The following is a 21,420-nucleotide window of genomic DNA, read 5'->3' as shown; positions in this document are numbered from 1 at the left end:
CTTTGGTTTGATTTTGTTTTGTTTTAAGGAATATACTGTTATTGTTGTTACCTTACGTTCTTTATCTTTATTTTGTTTTAAGATTGGGCATCGCTATTTAGCTCAGGCTGTCCTTGAATTTGCTATGCTGCCCAGGCTATCCCGGCACTCTCAGTTTTCCTGCCTCAGCTTGTTGTATGCCGGAATTACAGGCTCACACTCCCACACGTGGACGTATTGTTTGTTTGTTTTAATTTATACTTGCTTTCAACTGCCTCAGTACATAGAAACAAATATTACACGAATAAATGCGTTTAGTTTTTAATCTGTAAAACATTTTCTGTAAGATATGGAAAGCAATATTGATGGCACCATTTGTTTTTCATATTTCTTGTGTTTTCTAAAAGTATAAAGAAAAATGAAATTATGCGCAATATAGACACCAGGAGATATATTTATTTATTTTAAATGTTTTTCTATTGCTTGAAATTTTCTTTATTTTTTTAAAATTGTGTGAGTGTAAGGATATGTGCATATGCATGCAGGTGCTTGCACAGGCCAGCAGAGGGCGCCAGATATCATGGCACTGGAGTTATAGGAGGATGTGAGCTGCCTCACATAAGTAATGGGAAGAAAAAAAAAAAAAGAACAGAAAACATTCTTAACCACCGAGCCATTTCTCCAGCTCCCTGCTATTGTTTGTTATATGCGGAGACAGAGGGATATAGAAAGAGGGAGAGGGAGAGGGAGAGAGAGAAAAAGAGAGAGAGAAACAGAGAGAGATTGAATGAGTGTTTAATGACAAAATTTGAATCATTGTATTATAGCATCACTGTCTCTTAGTACATCACCAAGACTGCTAGTTTTTAATGGTAGCATGTACTGGACCACATGTACATGTGCTGACCATTTCCCAGCATCTTCATTAGTGAACTCTGATCGTTTCTAACTCTCCATTACTACAGATAGCATGTGTCCCTCACTCTGTGCACATCATCTTCAGCATGCAGCACTCTGGTGCACATGTTTCTCTTCGTGTCCTTAGTGTCTCCACGGCACAGAGCTAAGGGGCAGAACGCCTCTCTTGGGAAATGGATCTGTGCCTCCTGGATGCTCCTGTGCACCCCAGTTTCCCAGCACGCAAAGCCAGCTCCTACTCCAGCAAAAGTTGTATAGTTTTAATGCATTTCATCATTTTGAATGTGTATGAAAATTGAGAGTATTGTGATTTGTCATTGCTACCATGTCTGGTAGCTTTCTTACAAGTCCTACAATGAAATCAGTTCAGAGTAGAAACAATGAAAAGGGTTGAACGGTAGATTAAATAGTGTAGAAAGCTACCTGGAGAACACAAAAGATGAATTTCCCAGTTGTAAGACTAATAGATACTTCTGTTTTTGTGTTTAAACATTCTAGTCTTTATGCCATTTGTGTTCTTTATAACAAACTATATTTCATCTAAATTTTAAGGTTAAAAGTCCCAATCAGTAGTGGGAGGAGGGAAGTCAACACCTCCTTTGACCTTTAAGTACATTTAATTAAAACTTTTCCATGTGTTTCATTTTGATCACATTCTGTCCCCTCCTGCTCCTTCCAGATCCACGCCACCTCTCTTCTCACCCAACTCACATTTTCGCTCTGTAAAAAACAAGACAAACAGCAGAAATCAAAGCATGTGAATAAAAGCGAAAGTCAATACCAAAAAGCCATTAAAACAAAACAAAAGAACTCACAAAAAAAATATGGTCTGTGTTGCGTTGGCCAACGACTCCTGATCATGGGCCTTGCGCTGAAGTGTAGTGTAGTAAGGAGACAAAGGAGAAATAAAAAAGGAGGAAGAAATGGGGAGGAAAACATGATGGGTGGGTACAAGAGGGAAGAGGGGGAGAGACAACGAGCATTAAAGTTGCTGAGTTCTTAAAATCCCATTTCTCCAGGAATTTTTCTCTTTTAAATTAAATGGAGCTACCTCCAGGGAGAGCCCATGCACCTAGCATTAGCCCCAGAACAGGAGGGGGGCCCTGGCCGGACAGACTCACCCGGAATGCTTTTCCACAGTCAGGGACAAATCCCAAAGTCAGGCCAGGATGTTGAGGGCTGCGTTATAGCTAGTCCCAGAGGATGGGGAAAGGGAATAAGGAGCGTGGGAAGCACAGCACAGCTGTGAATACCGTGACAAATACACAAACAAGTAACAAACAATTAAATGAAATTCTAATGTAATAGAATCTAGTAACTTTTTCCTTTGACATTTTCCCATTGGTTTCGTGCTTAAAGGATGATTTTTTTCCTGCTATCAGTATGTAAGTGTAAATACTTACTTTTCTTGGTTTTGTATGTTTACTGTTTACTTTCGTCTGTAAAATAAATGTACTAGGTGCTATTTGAAGTCCACTCCCAGGTCCCACCCTGTAATTTTGCAAACCAATGGCGGGGGCTGGACCAGTGACACTTTCTGACCGTGTCCCATCAGGGCCGGCGGACACTGACTGACACGGCTTCTCATGTGAATTCCCAGATACGGCGCTCTCAGCCCCTGAGACTGGCAGTGACGTTGGAAGCTGCAGTGCTCTGTAACATTTCCCAGGGGCTTTCCTACACCTGGACCATTGTGGACGCTGAGGCCACCGCCGTCACCCTCCCTGCCGGCGTCAACACCCTTGGGCAGAGCATCGTGCTCCCTAGCTACACCCTGGAGTGTGGGAACTACACTGCCACGGCCAAGGTGGGCTGACTCACCGATCCTCAGGCTCGGTCGAGCCAACCAACTCTTTCCACGAGCCCTAGAGGAAAACCTTTTTCAGCCAATGAAAGGGACTTTTGTTTGCTTGGATTTTATTTTGGTATGGTTTGAGTTGATTTGGTTGATTGTTTTTTAAAGGTGTGGATAGGATTTTAAGAGAGATTTTTTTTTCTTCAGCTGGAGAAGTGTCGCAGTGGGAGGGAACATTCGCTGTACAGTACAAGTGGGAGGAGCCGAGCTCAAATACCCAGCACCTGTGTACAACAGGCAGGCATGGCGGTGTGCAGTGTGCACCTGTAACCCCGGTACTTGTGGGGAGTGGCAGAGACAGGTGACTCATTGTCTAGGCTGGTGCATGCAGCACACACACACACACACACACACACACACACACACAGAGAGAGAGAGAGAAGAGAGGCACAGAGACAGAGAGAGACAGAGAGACACACACAGAGAAGCGGAGACAGAGAGAGAAAGAGAGAGAATATATGTTCTAATGTTGGCCAAGTAATCAATAAAAAACTTCTTTTATTTTTTTAAAGACACCTTTTCTTTGCACCTACTTTGAATAAACCCTGTGCTGACGGAGGGACAGAAAAATAGTGATACTGCCATCTTAGAGAGAAGAGTGGAAGATGTCCACTAGGGAACAGGGTCATGAGAGAAGTACCCAGCGCGACCCTCAGCCAGTGCTCTCACCAGTACTATGTTTGGGGCTGGAAAATGATATAGAACCATGTGGGTTAGAAAAGGGATGCCATTGCTGAAGGAGAGACTGTAGGGAAATACTACTTACCTTTCCTGGTTCGTTCAGTGTGCTTTCTTATACACCCCAGGCCCACCTGCCTAGGAATGGGGCCGCCCACAGTGGGCTGGGCCCTCCCACATCAATCACCAATCAAGAAAATGCTTCACAGACTCGCCTATTGGCAAATCTGATGGGGACATTGTCTCGGCTCAGGTTTTCTCTTCTCCAATGACTCTGGCTTGTGTCAAGTTGACAAGAATACTGACCAACACACACCTAGATGACTACGCATTTAGGCAGACTTGGTTATTAACGGATCCCCCAGCCACACCCTCTGATGAACACTGTTGGTGACTCCTGCAGTTAGAGCTGAGGGTCAGTGTCCCATGTGCAGTTCCAGGAAGCATCTGCTTTCTTCTCCTGGAATACCCCCTGTGTTTGCTCCCTCAGGTTCAGATCAAGGGAAGTATGGTGTATAGCAACTACTGTGTTGGTGTGGAGGTTCAAGCCAGGGCTCCCGTCAGCGTGATCTCTGAAGGCACCCACATCTTCATCCCCAGGACCACCACGACCTCCATCATACTCAGAGGCTTCCAGTCCTATGACCCTGACAACCCTGGGGCTGCTCTCAGGTAAGAGCCCAGAGCTGCAAGGTTCTCAGGCTCCTACTTCTTCAAACTCTGGCTCAGGAATATTTGGAGAGTTAGTCTGGGAATTCTGCCAGTGTGGTCGAGATAGTTACGTGTACCAGCTTTCTGGAGTTGAAGTGCTCTATTCATTGTCCAAGTGTAAGTCAATACAGGAAAGGTGAGTAGAGCGTGAGTCACTTTTTAAAGCTCATGCTTAAAATGCCATTTTGGAAGGCACATTGTAAATGCGCCTCTTTCATAAGGACTCCTTAGTGAGATGCCCTTGTGTGGGGGAGGCAGAGAGCTGCCTATAGGGTGGCTCTGCTCTGTGGTCCTGGGCTCTGAGCCAGACAGCCCAACCCAGTGGGCCTTTCCCAGTCGTCTGATGTGGACCTCTTCCTCCCGGCATACGGCCCCCACTCGGGCAAACTTCAACCCTCCCCATCACCAGCACAGACTCATGTCTTCTGGGCTGTCTGCAGGGCCATCACCTGTGGACCCCTTTCCTTTGCCTCAACTCACCCAGTCACAAGCTCCGCCTCTTCCCACTGTCCTTCCCATCTTCATCCAGGGAATATTTTTTTAAATTAAAAATAATTTTTATATAAGATATTCTAATTATGATTTGCCCTCTCCCATATCATCCTAAATCCTCCCCGATTCCCCTACAGGTCCAATCCATGCCCCTGCCCCTGTCTCTCAAACAAACTAGAACATAAAAAAAGAAACAAACAAGAAACACATATACACACTAATGCACACACGCAAATAGAACCATAAAAACACACACTCATAAACTGTAATAGACCTGCAAACGCTAGGTTAGGTTTTAAAAAGTGTGCAAACAAAGCGGTATAAGACAAAAAGATTCAAAAGTACCATTGGATTCATTTTGTGTTGCCCCTCCTCTGCTGCCCTTAAGTGTGGTTTGCACACGCAGTGAGACTCCAGGGGAGGAAAGGGGATTCTCATTTTTGAGCATATGTCAACTGGAGATAGCTTCTGGGTTGGGGTGGGGGCTCATGTCCACTTCCCCTTCTTGGTGCTGGGACCCCAAGGAAACATTTCTTCCCGTCACTCAAACTAAAACTTTTCTCGGCATCTTTCCTCCCACTCTGTCTCCTCTGTCAGGAGATCTCACTAGGTCTCCCATAGAAACCAACCCCGTATACTTCCCCTACATTGCCTGGGTGGAGACACCTGGGCCTCAGCTTACGTCCATCCTCCAAGGATGGAGTTGTCTAGGAAAAGTCAGAAGCTCTCACTTCCCTGCACTGACCTTTTTCACACCCTCTTGACTCAGAGGGGAAGCCACTGTCCTGTCTGGAGCTAATCCTGTCTTACCTGTTCCTCACTCGTAAGACTGTTTGCTGCTCATTGCCCTCCGTCATGGAGTTTGAGTTCAGAACAACAGGGCTCTCACTGGCTATATCCCTGGGTCTGGCACGTAGTCCCTATTGACAAATCAGTAGAGAGGTCCCTTTGGTGTTATAACCCCTGCTGTGATGTTTGCCACACCCAGGTGTGGGACTTGGCACTTCTTTAGTGCCGTGGAAGTGAGAGGTAGACCCCTTCCCGATTCTACTATTGTACATGCTACAGATACAGCTCTCAGTGACCAGTTCTTCACCCTAAGCCAGACAGACTAAGGCTGTGTCTCCGTCATCTTCACACCACCAACTATTAGGAGCCCTCACAGTGCCTGAACACGAGAGCTCGGTGTCTCCTGCTGGATGTGCTTCTGGGCAGTAAGGAATCTTTGGGGGGGGGGGAGGATGGGATAGTTTCTCTATCCAGCTTGTGAACTGCACTGGGCACTGAGTTCTGGTGTGCTCCAGGGATGCTTCTTCCCAGAGGAGATTAAGAGAATGCTGCAGCACCTCCTCAGAATGCAGCACCTGCAGGCTACACAAGGAAACGGACTGTTAAGGCTCAATAGAGTTCAGTGACAGTTATGGAAGCAGGGTGCCACGGTGGGGCTGGCCCAGCTTGCCAGTGCAAGTGTACTGTTTCCTGCCTGCCGCATGCCTGTTTAAGCATGTCTCCCCTGTGGATTAAGATCTGCTCTAGGGTGGGATGATGCTGTCCTCCTCCTCCACCCTGATGGCGCAACCATCGTTGTCTTGTGGCTCAAGCAATTACCATTTTCCAGAAAGATGGTGAGACTGAAGGAACAGGGCAGCTCCCCAAGGTCTTCTCTTCCTAAACTTGGGATAATGTGACATTCCTGTCTTACCTTGTGGAGTTGTCTCCAAGATGAGATGCACCACTGGCAGAGTCATTGTGAGGGAGACATTCTAGGCTTTGCAGGGCTGTGTTTCTTATGAGCAGAGGGAGTCACTTTGTACACGGGAGTGGCAGAAGTAGCTCTAGGACCAGGGCGTAAGACACAAGTCAGCCAGAAGCAGAACTCTAGCTGGATTACAGTGGTCTTTGTGCCAGCGAGTGGGAGAGACGGGCCCAGCGCTGTCACTGATGTCAAAGAGTAAGGAGTATCACCTCTCCCCAGCCACATGAGCCTTTTACACACAGTGATGCTAACCATGCCCCTCCCTTCGACAGGTATCACTGGACTTGCACCGCAGCCAGCTCGCCAAGGTGGCCCTGCTTTGAGGACTCTACTTCATACCAAGTAGACACTCAGGCTCCTGCCATTTCCTTCCCAACAAAATGGCTCAATGGGTGCTGTGACCAGTTCCTTGTGACCCTGACAGTCTCCAGCAATGGGCAGAACTCTTCTCAGGCCTTGATATTCCTGTCCACCCGTTCAGACCCGGACTTCAGGTACCCTTGCCCTGCGCATATGTAGCTAAGCTTTCTGGCTGGTGGTGGCAGCTTAGGACTCAGTGAATGGAGACAAGTGTAAAGTTCAGCCACACCCCTAAGTAAGAAGGTGGTGACTGGGGAGGGGCTAGTGTCGTGGGTAGCTCTGATGCCTCCTGGGCTAACAGTGGGTCCTTCCTCTAACAGCACCCATCCCCTAAATTGAAGACCAGTGCTTAAGGCTGATGTTAGAAGGCGGCTCTGATTTAAAGACTAGGGAGCCTTCTAGGAATTGCAGGACTGAAGGGATGCAAGTGCAGGCCCAGTTGTGACATCCTGGAACATGAGGGATTACAAAGAGATGCTAGGAACCAAACCCATAAGCTCTTCATCACCAAGGCTACCAAAGTACTCACATGTACAGCCACAGAGACCCAAAGTAGGTAGGCTAGGACTGAACTGAGCTGTCAGCATGGGCAAGGACATGGAAGCCTCTGGATTCCCCCTTTTGGGTCTAGGTTATATGTGACTGGGCAGGGGCTGAATTCCAGGGGAACCGACTTTGGGGCTAGCACACGAGTTACACGTTTCTGAGAATGGCATACCTGAGCACTTACAAATAGTTTCTGGAATTTTCCCTTTAATGTTTCAGATGTTGGTTGACTGCAAGCACTTGAAACTATGACCAGCAGCTAGTACATACATATACACACACACACACATACAGAGGTGCGCACAAACATGTGAGGGGCTGATTCCTTTTGAGGAAGCAGCAGACCTGACCTGCCATGTTCCTTTTTGCCTCCTATACTTAATGTTCCATGGTGAAGTCACGGCGTAGGGTGTACTGGATAATGAAAGACACACAGACATCTGCACACCACCTAGAAAGTCCCCTCCATACTCAGCCTTTTTAAGAGTCCCCAAGTCCTATAGGAAAGGAATCCACACGACAAGGTCCAACATAGTCTCTCTCGCCACCTGATAATGTTCCAAAGAACCAGAGTTTATGAAATGCTTTTGGGACTCAGCCCTGGGCCAGCAAAGAGCCTGGAGAAATTGCCATGATGTAGCCATAGTGACTCAGAGATGTGTGGATGCAATGGGGGACTGTGCAAGGTGTGGTTCCTGTGGGCACTATAAGGCATGGGGCAGCTCATGAACCAATAGCCCAGCCCAAGTGGAAAGCAGAGCTAAGCCAGATGACTGTGGCAAAGGCAGATGACTTGGCAAGGCCCCGGTGAAAGTGGTCTGTAGCTGTGGAGGCAAACGTGTGGTAAAAAGGTAAAGAGATAACTCAAGTATTGACTTCTGTGTTTGGACAGCCCGGCCAGAGCTGAGGCTGAGCAACAGAGAGAATAGTCCAAGACTGACATTGAGGAAGTCACAGCTTCCCTGAACTTGGTGTGAGTGTGCTTGTCTGATGTATTCAGTCAAACGCCGGCTGCTGGGTGAAGCCTGGAAGCTGGTCACATGATCCCCCACACAGGTTCTGACGATACATTCAGTTCTCACAATACAGAGCCAGCACAGATGGTTCAAACATGGCCCATCCAAACAAATGCAGCCTAAGGATGCACGTGGTATTTTCCAACAACATCAAAGCAATTGCCTGTTCCAGATTCGTCCACATCTCGTGGGTCAACTTTAGAGACATCCATGTAAACTGGAATGAAGAACTGTCTCTCCGAGCTGTGTGTGAAGACTGTGACGATATACCCGACCTCACTTATTCCTGGGATCTCTTCCTGGTCAACGCGACAGAAAAGAATACCGTGGAAGGTAACATCACTACTCTTTTTTCTGATGAATAAAAGAAAGGGTTGTTCTGGGGTGGCTGGGACATCATCCCACCTCAGCCCTCCAGACACCTAGTGACAGTCCCATAATGGTTCCCCACATATGTGCAGTAAGGAGGCTGAGCACAGACTCACTTGGGCCATTTTATTGGTTGAGAATCACAGGCAGCCATTGCAAAGGATCTGTGATGGCGCTCACTGTCCAGAGAGCAGTGGACTCGGAAACTGACATCTGTGTTGGTTCTACAGTCCTCTTTCCAGGCGTACAGCTCCTAAAATCCTTGGACTCTTTCATGCGATCATGCTTTTATATGTTAATGAGCTGACAGGTGGCTAGCAGCCACTGAGTATCTTTGAGATGAGGCTTGGTCATCCCAAACACTGAGGCAGTTGATTACATTGGGGCATGTAATCACCCATGGCTATGTAACAAAGCTTCCAGGAAAGTCCCAGAAGGACTGGGATTACTGGTGGAGGGCGGAGTTCCAGAAAGGACTGGCATCTCAGGTCTCTGCTGCTCTCTAAATGGGAAGTTGAGGCACACTGTGTGTGGAAAGAGAGTTTATTCAAGTCCTGATGAAGATGACCATAGGGAGAAAACAGGAATGACAGTTACTCAGAATAAGTGCTCCCGAAATGATGCCATGGGGTGGGGGGGGGGTGTCTGGTGATTCCACCCTGGGGCAGGGCTTGAGAAGAGCACAGTGGGTGGACTGGCAGTCACTCAGTGACATGAGGCATTCCAGGAGAAAAGAAGGGGCTTCACTAGGGTATGAGTTATCTCCTCCACGTCAGGATGTCTGGAGAAACCAACCAGGCTGATGAGAATTAACTGGGGGGCTGGTGTCTGGAGTCTCAGGTCTCCCATTTGCCTGGGGTGAAGAATATTATGAATTTGTTCTTATCCACCCCCGACTCTCGCGTTCCTCCTTTCTCACACCACTCCATGGAGTAGCGTGATTCTGTGGAATGAGATTGAGTTCCAACAGGAAATGACACAGAAGACTGGGTTTCTGGGCTGGGCATCCAGCTCTGCTCAGCCCCCACTGGCTGCCTGCCATGTTTTCTTTAGTCCATTTAAGGCTCTTAGAAAACTTCATAAAGCAGAGTTTGGAGTTCAGCTGCCTCCCCCCCACACACACACACACAAACACAACAAAGACATCCAGTCGATTGTGTCTCATACCACAGGAGAGGGGGCTCTGAATTCTTTAAGACAAACTAGACCGTTATGAATCAAAACCCAAAACCTAAGTGAGGACCTGTGGTAGAGACACTGGCTTTGAAAAGGCCAGTGCTGCCTGAGGCCAGCGTATCTCAGAGAAAGCTGACAAGGGCTCCCATCACCGCCTCTGACAGCAGGTTCACAGGACACAGGGAGACAAACCACTAGCTCACTGTAAAGGATACCATGGAGGACAGAGGCGGAAAGGTCTGCCCTGGTCAGAAACAAAAGCTGCCTTTTCAAAGAGTTATTTCTGTCCATGAATTTTTTTGTCATTGCTCCTTTATCATAAGCCCTGGTGATGCCTTTTAGAATTATTTACTGAGCCCTCATTGTCGGGGAGGGAAATGAAGATTGGGGGAATTTCTTCCAGAATAGAGTCACTCACACAGTGGGCTCATTGAACCTGGTAGAGTCACCCTCTAGTCTGAAGGCAGACTGGGGAGAGCAAGTTCAGGTGAGAGAAGAGATCCAGAGTTTCCTTCCCTACTTGTTCACATTTAGGTCATGTATTGGCTTCCTCAGCACCAGGCCACAGCCATGTGCCTGGGTCTTGATCTGAGCATCAGGGCTCCATGGCAGGCTTGTTTACAGTAGCACGGTGCTTCCTGGGAAGATGGGAACAAGTGTTCAGTCACCCCAGACGTGGCACCAAGACACACCCCTGATGAGAAGTCCACTCAAGTCAGGAGCATCACTGGAGGGTTAGTGACAGTACCATAGGTGACTTAAAAACAGATGTGTCACCCAAAAGGCCACCACAGCCTGGGTGATGACTCAGGAAAGCTGCCACACTGGAATCCCACCCTATGCATTCTAGCACCTGTCCCCAGAACACCTACGGTTAGGAGAAATGGCTGGAATCTCAGGTGAGAATTTTGGGGCCCTCTTCCTGCTTCTCCTAGGGAGTTTTGGCAGCCAAGCCTCCACGGCCTCTGTTCTGTTTCGCTTCTTGTGTTTCCAGGACTACGTAAGGTACTGCAGAAACCTTAGCCCCGAGGTGGCAATGGTCAGTCCAAACTCTCAGACAATATCTTTGCCTCGCAGGTAGACATACTTATGTAACCTGTATATGTATGTGTTTTTATTTTTAACGTGTGTGTGTGTGTGTGTGTGTGTGTGTGTGTGTGTGTGTGTTGGCTGGGGAATGCCACAGTGCCTATATGGAGGTTAACCACCATTACAAAACTCCTGGATATCACATTAAGGTCTCCAGGCTTCTGTAGCAAGCATCTTTATCAGCTGAGCCATCTTGCACTGAACCCACAGACTGTATATTTTTTTTAAAAAAACCTATATTTTATATTTCAGTGCGGAATTTTAACCCTCTCACACCTGTGTTTAAGTCCCCTTCTGCAGCACTATGGGGCTGCTGGGCGCTTCAGCATCCGGGGCCATTCTGAAGTTGTCTCAGTCAGACCTACAGTCAAGCCCGAGAGGATCCCGGACACGACACTCACCAGAGCGGTCACCCATGCCCCCGAGCTGGACAGCTCTTCACAACCTGGGAAGCATTCCCTCTGAGTCCACAGCAGGTGGACACCGCATTCCTGCAGTGGTGGGTCCCATGGCAGGCTCCGGGGAGCCCACGGAGGACTCCAGCTCACTGAGTCCAGCCCCAGGTTCCCTGGATGAGGAAGCTTTGATGGTGAGCACCCCAGAGGGAAGCTGGCCTTTTTCTAGCTCCTCCCCTGCCTTTGATGGTAAGTGCCACCATCTCTGCACATCCTTGTATCTAGGCACCAGGCTCACCTGGGAAGGAGTGGATCTAATGGGACAGGCTTGAAGTCACTTCCGCCTTTGTCCTGCGTCTAAGAATACTGTGTCCATGCTGAGTGCAGAGCCCAGTTTCAACCCCAGGGCAATAAAATAGTACTTTGGTTTTGTTACTTTGAGACGGGTTCTAACTAATGTGGCCCAGGCCTCTAATTCCCTATGTAGCTAAGGCCGAATTCCTGATTCTCCTATCTTCACTGGTCAAGCACTGGCATTATTGCTATGTGCTACTATGGCCCGGCTAAGAGACAGTTTATTCTTGACCCAAATATGAGTGATAGTGGTTCAGGGACACGGATAAAGTTTGCCCTTAATACTGCAATCCATAGTAGAACTGGTTATATATTTGATTAGTTATACAACATAGAAAGTTGTATCAAATACATTGTGTGTGTGTGTGTGTGTGTGTGTGTGTGTGTGTGTGTGTGTAGGGGGGATACCACCAATTGGTGTCTTACAGTCAAATGGGGGAAAGTCACACAGGTTTTGGACTGACAGCATTTTTAGCTGTGGATTGGTAGCAAATAGTCCTCTTCTAAGAATATATTTTAAAATTTTTACCTATAGTCAAAAAGATGTTCTGTCAGGCATGGGAGTGAAAATGAATAACAACTTAAGGGAACTAAGAAATGGCTTGGATAGTTTGGCTCTGATCTGCAACATTCTCACTCCGCACGATCATGAATTTCCACTCCTCCAGCCTTACAGGATCTTGGTGTCGGGGGTTTTGTTCTACAGCACACAGCACTCATTAATTGTGTCTTCAAATGAAATGTAATTTTTCCCTCTTGTGTAGACTTTGAAGCCTATTATAGTGACATCCAAGAAGACGTGCCGTCCTCTGGAAGACAGCCAGGTGACCACTTTTATGATTGTCCCCATGTAGGAGAGTCCTGCACTCAGGCTTACTATGTACCACCATCCTGGACGCTTCATGCTTGCCCCTAACAGCAAGGCCACCTAAAACTCCCCCAAGGGATTTTCAAATGGAGACTGTGAGCCCCTCTTGGGCACAGACCTCACTCCTGGTTCACTTCCCTTCCCATTCTGAATTCTCCCTCAGCACCGTGATGGCCCCGTCACGCTTCCACCCCTACCTCATCTAAACAAGTGGCTTCTGGACCTGTGATGTCTTTCCATGTCTGTCCCATATACACCTGACATCTTCTCGAAAATTTCACAACTAGCTCATTCCTGTGTCCCCAGAACCCTTGTGATGCCCAGTGCTTCAGTGAACACAGGATGATCAATGTATCGTGTACATAGGTACTGATCGCACGATCAGTAGGTGATCTATGTTTCTGCAGAATAGACAGACAAGGAACGATCACTGCTCTCTAGTGAACGGATGGATAATTGGAGTGTGCTGTGTCTACCAAATGAATGGGCGGGAGATTAATTTGTTGACAGAACAGGCAGATGATGAATGGTGGTTAGTAGTTAAGTTAATGTGTTGGTTCTCTGATTCACTGCTGTGTTTTCTTCAACTGTCTCAGTCTGAGGATTTCTCCAGTTCTTCTTTGTGTGAGATGCTTCTTATAGGCAGTCATAAGAGGAAGCAGAAAAGAGACCTGGAAAAACAAAGTGTGTTATGGCCATAGGTCCTAGAAATAGACACGTGGCAGACCACTCGGGGCCTTCTGAGGAAGCCTTGGTGGACCATGAGCCCCAGTTTCACTAGGGTTTCAAAGAGAGGAACAAGATAGGCAACATGTCCTTCAGGATCTAGCAATCAGAGTAACTCCAGTAGGCTGTGGACAGAGGGGGTGATGCTTGGTATGGCATCTAGTCACCTAGTCACCTGGCACCTGGCTCTGGGATGAGTAAGAAGAGGATGGCTGCCCAGAGTGTACAGCAGGACAGAGGGGTCCTGGCTGTGGATCAGGTAGACCCGCTCCTGACAAGGCTCTTGATATCAGTAGGGATTGCCTAGGCCAGGATGGTGGCCTCTGTCTAGCCAGAAAGACTGGTTTTGTTGCTGTTTGGTTTACTTGTAGGATACTGAGACGTGATTGCACTGGTTGACTTTCTGGTTAATGGTTTTGCCTCGTGGTTTCACAGGGTTTGGGTTACGGTCACTTGACCCCACGCTCCTGGGTAGAAGGTCACGTCAGTGGGAGTGTGTATAAAAAGGATTTTCTCTTCATGGTGAACAGAAAGCAGAGGGCGAGATAGGAAGAGCCTAGGGACAGCATATCACCAAGGACCCACCCCCAGTGGGTTTTTCACAGTGAGGCTCCACCTTCTAAACTTTCCAGAACCTCCAAAAAGAGCATGCCAGCTGGGGACCAAGCATTTAACGTGGACCTGTGAGGAAAACCTTATATTCAAGCCATAAAAATCATACAGAAAAAATGAAAATTTGTACTACATACGCAGGTCTGTTTGGGGGTCCTGCTTGGGCCTGGCAGGTGCCAAATCAATACTAGCAAATAGACAGAATGGGCATGATCTTATCCTGTTCATAGCATGACTCTTTCTGAAGGGGTCATCCTAATTCCTCTAGGTCTTTTGGTACTGTGCCTTGTTTCTGTGGCCTTCTTTGAAGTCTTCATTCGGCCCAGCACCATCCCATGCCATTCCTCCCCAGACTACACAATGGCTTTCTGTCTCTGTACCTGCCGCCTGCAATCACATCCTCTGCACAGTAGCTAGGGGCCTTTCTCAGACACAAACAAGATGGCCACTCTCCTCTGGCTACTGGTGGCTTCCTAACACTTGCAAGACAAAGGTTTCAAAGGTGGCCACAGGCATGTCTTTACTGCTCACATTTTGGTCCCCATTCTCTTTCTTCGGCCATGCGCGGAGGACCATTTCCACCACACTTCGGCCATGCGCGGAGGACCATTTCCACCACACTTGGTTTCTACTCAACCCGGAAACTTCCTCCAGATCTTCACTGAACTCATCCTTTGCTCTGAATCCCTGCCACCGCTCCAACAGAACCCCCCCCCCGCCAACAGAGGTCCCCTTCTGTTCCCTACACTTGCTTTCTCTGTCAATCTGCTGCACTTTTTTCCTCATTTAGCATCACCTGACTTTGCATTATGAAATTCCAGATTGCAAGGTGGAAGGAAGGAAGGAAAAAAGGAAGGAAGGAAGGAAGGAAGGAAGGAAGGAAGGAAGGAAGGAAGGAAGGAAGGAAGGAAGATGAGTGAGGGAGTGAGGAGGGAAAGATGAAGGAGGGAGGGAGGGAAGGTAAAGAAAGGATCTAATGGGAGGTTGGTTATAAGACACTAAGGAACATCTCTTGAATACGCACACTTACTAAAGGCATGGCTTTAGATATACCCTATCCAGCAACCACAGAAATCGGTATTAGCATCAACCTTGACATTCATCCTTCACAAGACTGGGACCTTTCCCTTTCTCTCCTGTGACATGGTTTGTCATCCTAGGGACCAGTACCAACTTCCAGGAATCGGGACCAAGCATGAATGCCGAGGAGAGTGCCAGTGATGGGGACAATCTGCTGGGCCCTTTCCTCCACACAGGCAGAGCAAAGCCGGCTCTCATGATTGACTGGCCCAAGGCCCTGGTCAGCCGAGCTGTCTTCCACAGCTACACCTCCTCAGGTACGAACATGTTCTTCACACCCCGGATTCACAACCATTTCAGAAGCATTTGGGACTCGGCCCTCAGGTTCTCCTGAGTCTTTTGTCTTAATGGTTGAGAGGAAGCACCCAGCCTTCCCTGTTCATGTTTGTCATTCTGTGGACCACAGCCCATCCCATGGCTTCTTCTCTAAAAATGAAACTGGCTGCGGCTGTCCCTTTGGAGTCCCCAGCTGCAGAGCAGCAGAGAGCTTTGGTTCTGGGTGGAACCTCAGCACATGGTATCCACTATCCCTAAGACCTTGCATAGAGTACATGTTCCATTTCCATGGATGGATTAGGTAAAGCTGGCCTTGCTGGGAGGGGAATTTTTGAAATTCTCTCCCCCAGCATAGGCATGTTGGTTTGTCTGCTCTCGTGGATCACTGCCTTTCTGGGTACTGCATGTGAGTAGGGTCACCCCATGCCCTTTGGGGAAACTATGGATTTCATGCTATTTTTAAGGGATTTTTCCCCTTGCTCGCTCCAATCACCTGTCTTGTATCTTGTATCTCAAATTTGAGGAAGGCTAAGCAGGATAGGACAGCTTACTCTTGCAGGGAAAGAGTTAAAAATTTTTCATCACCAAAATTCTACAAAATGCAAATGTCAATCATACTATATCAGATAAGCCAAATTTATAAAATAAAAACTCAAATACCAAGCTTGCTGTAAATGCACAAGATGAGATCTTATCAGCATTCTCTTGTTGCTAGGGAAATCTACCTCATCTGAGCTGAGGCGAACTGATCCACCTCAATACTGCTTCTGTTGGGTGAGAATGGCCTGGAGATAAAAATTGGGGCTCCTCAAAGAAGGCTAGAAACACACAGACTAGTGTCCTTCCCAGGTATTAGTAGAACATGTGTCTCAGGGTTTCTATTCCTGTGAAGAGACACCATAACCACAGCAAGTCTTATAAAGGAAAGTATTTAATTGAGACTGGATTACAGTTTCAGAGATTTAGTCCATTATTGTCATGGTGGGAAACAAGGCCACATGCAGGCAGATATGGTGCTGGAGAAGGAGCTGAGAGTTCTACATCTGGATCCACAGGCAGCAGAAAGAAACTGTGTCCCTCACTGGGTATAGCCTGAGCATGTGACACCTCAAAGTCTACCTCTCCTACACAGTGACATACTTCCTCCAACAAGGCCACACCCACTTTAACAAGGCCATACCTCCTAATAGTGCCACTTCCTATGGGCCAAGTATTGAAACACATACATCTATGGGGGCCATACCTATTCAAACCACAACATGTATTATTGACCTGTACCCTTGGAGCAAAAGTGGGGCTCATTCCTGAGAGCCCACTGACTGCCACTTTCACGTGGACACTTCTCTTCTGTAGGTATCATGGGACCGGCTGTGACAATAAGACCATTCTCACTGAGCAGTGGCGAGATGTATGTCTTTCAGGCTTCTGTAGGTATGTCAACGTACAAGTTATAGCTAGTGTGGGGAACCATGAACGCTTTGGTCTTATCATACTTTTTCCTAGAAATCACAGTGACTCTTTCCTGAAACCCTTTGCCCTGGGCCCTACCCTTCCTTCTCTTCTCCTACCACCACCCCATTGTTTGTTACCCGCATTAGTTGCTGTGATGGTCTTCCTTATGCCATCAGGTGCGTGTTTAGAACAGGTTAAACAATGACCAGTTACTGTCCTTCTTGTATATTTGTTTGTGTGTGTGTGTGTGTGTTGATTTTTGGGTTGTTTTTTGTTGTTGTTGTTTTTGTCTTTGTTTTAGTGTTTTTTTTGTCTTTTGTTTTGTTCATTGGTGGATTTAAAAACAGGGGTGGGAGGGTGGCGCATGAGCTACTGAGAAGCAATGGTATCCATTATCACAGAAGCAAGCATTGTCTCTGGGGGCAGAAGCAGCGTTCTCCATGTGCCACAAAACAAAAAAGCTAGATGCCTAATGTCTTAGTTAGGGTTTTCATTACTGTGAAGAGACATCATGACTACAGCAACTCTTATAAGAAAACATTTCATCAGGGTGGCTCGCTTACAGTTCAGAGGTTCAGTCCATTATCATCATGGCAGGAACATGGCACATGCAGGCAGACGTGATGCTGAAGTAGCTGAGAGTCCTACATCTTGCAGGCAACAGGAAGTTGACTGACACACTGGGCAGTATCCTGAGGACAGGAAACCTCAAAGCCCACCCCCACAGGCACACACTTCTTCCAACAAGGTTATACCCAAGGCAACAAAGCCACAGCTCCTAATAGCGCCACTCCCTGTGGGATTATGGGGGCCATTACATTCAAACTACCACACCCGAGTGGGCCATCTGCCCTGTATATATTTAATCCCAGCCATGTGTTAGTGCCGTTTTTCTAAGTTTTCAGCGTGGGCTGGAATTTACCACAGGCTCACCCTGCTTAGTGTCCAGCAACTCTTCCTGTATTTTCATGACTCAATCTGAAAGCATTCTTTTGGGTAACTTTTAAACATTCCCCCTCTTTTGGAGACGAAGGTCCCATTTAACAAGCACAGAAGGTTCCACTGATATGCAGGATTGATTCATCACTCATGGTTTTGCATTCATTAGAGCCCACCAGGAGCCAGTCATAGCGGCCCATCTGTAATCACAGCACTTGGGAGGCTGAGGGAAGAGGGTTGCAAGTTCAAGGTCAGACCATACCTCAGAGCAAAACCAGAGAAGCAAACTTACTGTGTACTTGCAGTTTTGCCTCCTGGGTTTGTATATACGTCGCCCAAGGAGGCAGCTCAAGGTTGTGTGTCTTCTGATATTTCAGAGACTGGCCCTTCTGGATTCTCACCACTGCTGTGAATCTCTGCCTGGCCAGTCTAGACACTAAGGCCTGAGACGCTGCTTCTGCCCCCAGAGACAATGCTTGCTTCTGTTGTAATGGATACCATTGCTTCTCGGTAGCTCATGCGCTGTGCTCCCACCCCTGTTTTTAAATCCACCAATGAACAAACTGAAAGCTGTTCTCTTAGGCCATGTACATGAGATGCCTGCAAGTCTTCCCATGGTTCCCGGATCAGTGTTCAGTGTCCTCTGCCTCCTGGGAGAGCTGAGCTCAGGCTCCAGGTGTCCTGCTCCACTGGCCACCACTTATTCCACACACAGCCTCCCTAACAGCTTCAGTCTCCTGTGTTCTCCATCGCACATGGCGCTGTGTGGCTGTCCCTGCTTGTGTTATTTCGGGGGAACACGCTTACCCCTATGTCCCTTTCTTAGCCGGTATGCTATTCCTACCCCAGGGTCGTTAGCTCTAAACGCTTCTTCTGCAGGGATCTGACTGGTCAGCAAGGCAGAACTAGTCACCGCATCCTCCTGGATGTCACTTGTGTCGAAGGGCCCATTCTCTGCGGTCAGTGTTGTCACACCGCTGTTAAATAGGATGCACAGGCAGTGTTCAGCCTTCCAGAGGCCACACAAACAGTCCCCCCAGAACCGGATGAGGGCTTTTGGCAATGTGACAAAGAAGGCTCCAGCCCATAGTTTATCCTAAGAATATACTATTTTCTAAAAAATGTGAATGCTAATAAATTATTGTAGGGTAATTAATAAAGCAGAAGCGATATAACATGGTGTTTAATCACTGGGGAGTAATAACTATGCCTGTTGGAGTATATCTGCCCAGAGAATTCTTAGCAGATGTCTGCGTCAGATTCTAGACACAAAGCTGAGTACATGGGGAATGTGTGTGTTGTGTGTGTGTGTGTGTGTGTGTGTGTGTGTGTGTGTGTGTGTGTATTCTCCACTCTACTTCTCTGTGCTGGCTGAAATCCCCATTCTGTCTTTCTCTTAGCTTCAAAGAAGGCCTTACTAGGCAAAGCTCAGCTCTACATAATGGTCAACCAGGTTCCACAGGACATGTCCTGTCAGGTGCGACCCCACAGTGGTGTGGAGGCCCATACCGTCTTCAGTGTCTTCTGCATGTCAGGGAAACCGGTATGTGAGAACCCTTGTCTGTCCTGAGGGGTGCAGGCAACCACAGCTCTTGGAAAGCATAGGAATTTTTTGTCTGGCAGGCTGCAGGGCTGGGCCTGCCTTGCATTGTGAGAAAGTCGTTCCTGCCTGAATGGGGGACTTCTCATTAAAAGCAGCCTCCTCAATAGAAGGAGAGGATCCTTGCAGGGCATTGTCACAAAGTCAGGAGACTCTGTTAACTATGGCCATACAAACGGGGTGGGGGATCAACCTGAGGCATAACTCCATCACCAAGACATGTCGTTGACCCACACTTGCCCGCTTCGACCAAGGCTCCCTTTGAAGTCAGATGGCGGCACAGCACAAGGCTGTGAGTTTTCAGTCAGAGTCCTCAGGCTTTGGAAACCATCTGACCCGGTTCTGTTCTGCCCACATTCCTTCTCAGAAACCTGCCCTTGTGCATAGAGAAGAGGTTGTGACCCACAGGTTGCAAACCGCTCCGTTAGGGGATCCAAAGACAGGAGAGCTAACTGACCCAAGGGCAGAACATGAGAAGCCCTACAGCTTAAGAACCGATGAATCCCACAGCGCCAGGAGGGCTCTTCCATCTGTGTGTCCTGAGGATGTTGTCAGTACCCTGGTCTGGGCTGAAAACACGGCCACCAGTGGCCATGAGGGCGGAGGGGTGTGGCTTTGATTGGTGATTCCATCCATATTGCGCTCAGTTTCCTGTTTATTTTTGCTCCCACGGATTGGATCATAGGACTTCCATTATGAATTTCGCTACCAGGTAGGAAACACTTCTCCACACACCCTGTACAGCGGACGAGATACCCAGTACTACTTCCTATTGCCAGCTGGTGAGACCTCAGACAATTACAAAGGTAAGCCACAGTGTCAACCATGTGACTCGGTATGCCTACTTATCCCTCCAAACACTGTCTCCTGCCTTCTGAAAACAATGGATTATTAGAGGGGCCTAGAAATTAAAGTCATTTATTCACCTCAGTCAATGTAGGCCCTCTACCTGTATTTTTTAATTTAAATTTAATTTAAAATGATAGCAGTTAGTGGAATACATTGGGTGGTTACAATATATTATTTTTAGGTATTTAACTTTAATTTCTTTTATTCTTTTTTATCATTTTTATTGCTTTTATTGCACTATACATTTTTCTCTACTCCCCTCCCTTCCTTACCTTTCCCCTTCTACCCTCTCTGGTGAGCCCCACACACTCTCAATTGACTCAGGAGATCTTATCTTTTTCTCCTTTCTATGTAGATCCATGTATGTCTCTCTTGGGATACTTTTTGTTGTCTAGGTCCTCTGAGGTTGTAGATTGTAGGCTGGTTTTTCTTTGCTTTATGTCTAAAAGCCACTTATGAATGAGAACATACTATATTTGTCTTTCTGGGTCTGGGTTACCTCACAAAATATGATGTTTTCTAGATCCACCCATTTGCCTGCAAATTTCAAGATGTCATTGTCTTTTTGTTTTTGATTTTTGTTTTTTATACTGCTGAGTAGTACTCTGTTGTGTAAATGTACCACATTTTCCTTATCCATTCTTCAGTTGAAGGGCATATTCTTTAGTCGAGGGGCATTTAGATTGTTTCCAGGTTCTGGCTACGACAAACACAATGCTGCTATGAACATAGTTGAGCACATGTCCTTATGGTACGATTGAGCATCATATATATATCGAAAAGTGGTATTGCTAGGTCTTGAGATAAGTTGTTTCCTAATTTTCTGAGAAAGGGCCATACTGATTTCCAAAGGGGCTGTACCAGTTTGCACTTCCACCAACAATGGAGGAGTGTTCCCCTTATCCCAACATTCTCTCGAGCATAAGCTATCATTGGTATTTTTGTTCTTGTCCATTTTTATAGGTATAAGATGGAATCTCAGAGTTATTTTGATTTGCATTTCTCTGATGGCTAAAGATGTTGAACATGTCCTTAAGTGTCTTTCAGCCATTTGAGGTTTGTCTGTTGAGAGTTCTCCATTTAGGTCTGTACCCCATTTTTTATTGGATTATTTGTTCTTTTGATGTCAAGTTTCTTGAGTTCTTTGTATATTTTGGAGATCATTCCTCTGTGAGATATGGGGTTAGTGAAGATCTTTTCCCATTCTGTAGGCTGCCATTTTGTCTTGTTGACTGTGTCCTTTGCTTTACAGAAGCTTTTCAGTTTCAGGAGGTCCCATTTATTAACTGTTTCTCTCAGTGTCTGTACTGCTGGGGTTATATTT

At 47.1% G+C, this 21,420-nt stretch overlaps 1 protein-coding gene across 1 annotated transcript in view; it reads left to right on the top strand.

Moving 5' to 3' along the window:
* Pkd1l1 (polycystin 1 like 1, transient receptor potential channel interacting) overlaps positions 1 to 21,420 on the top strand; it is a 109,539-nt gene that overhangs the window by 14,760 nt on the left and 73,359 nt on the right. The window contains exons 9-19 of the mRNA XM_075942809.1: positions 2,498 to 2,704; positions 3,921 to 4,102; positions 6,662 to 6,883; positions 8,484 to 8,644; positions 10,792 to 10,861; positions 11,246 to 11,589; positions 12,459 to 12,518; positions 15,061 to 15,237; positions 16,610 to 16,687; positions 19,048 to 19,190; positions 19,933 to 20,053. Of these exons, the coding sequence (XP_075798924.1) occupies positions 2,498 to 2,704; positions 3,921 to 4,102; positions 6,662 to 6,883; positions 8,484 to 8,644; positions 10,792 to 10,861; positions 11,246 to 11,589; positions 12,459 to 12,518; positions 15,061 to 15,237; positions 16,610 to 16,687; positions 19,048 to 19,190; positions 19,933 to 20,053 (1,765 nt within the window). The remainder of the gene's footprint in view (positions 1 to 2,497; positions 2,705 to 3,920; positions 4,103 to 6,661; positions 6,884 to 8,483; positions 8,645 to 10,791; positions 10,862 to 11,245; positions 11,590 to 12,458; positions 12,519 to 15,060; positions 15,238 to 16,609; positions 16,688 to 19,047; positions 19,191 to 19,932; positions 20,054 to 21,420) is intronic.

The sequence above is a fragment of the Microtus pennsylvanicus genome, chromosome 12 (assembly GCF_037038515.1).
Source record: "Microtus pennsylvanicus isolate mMicPen1 chromosome 12, mMicPen1.hap1, whole genome shotgun sequence".
In the NCBI taxonomy this organism is placed as follows: Eukaryota; Metazoa; Chordata; class Mammalia; order Rodentia; family Cricetidae; genus Microtus; species Microtus pennsylvanicus.
The sequence above is the reverse complement of the archived record's forward strand: the minus strand, read 5'-3'. Positions and strand labels throughout refer to the sequence as shown.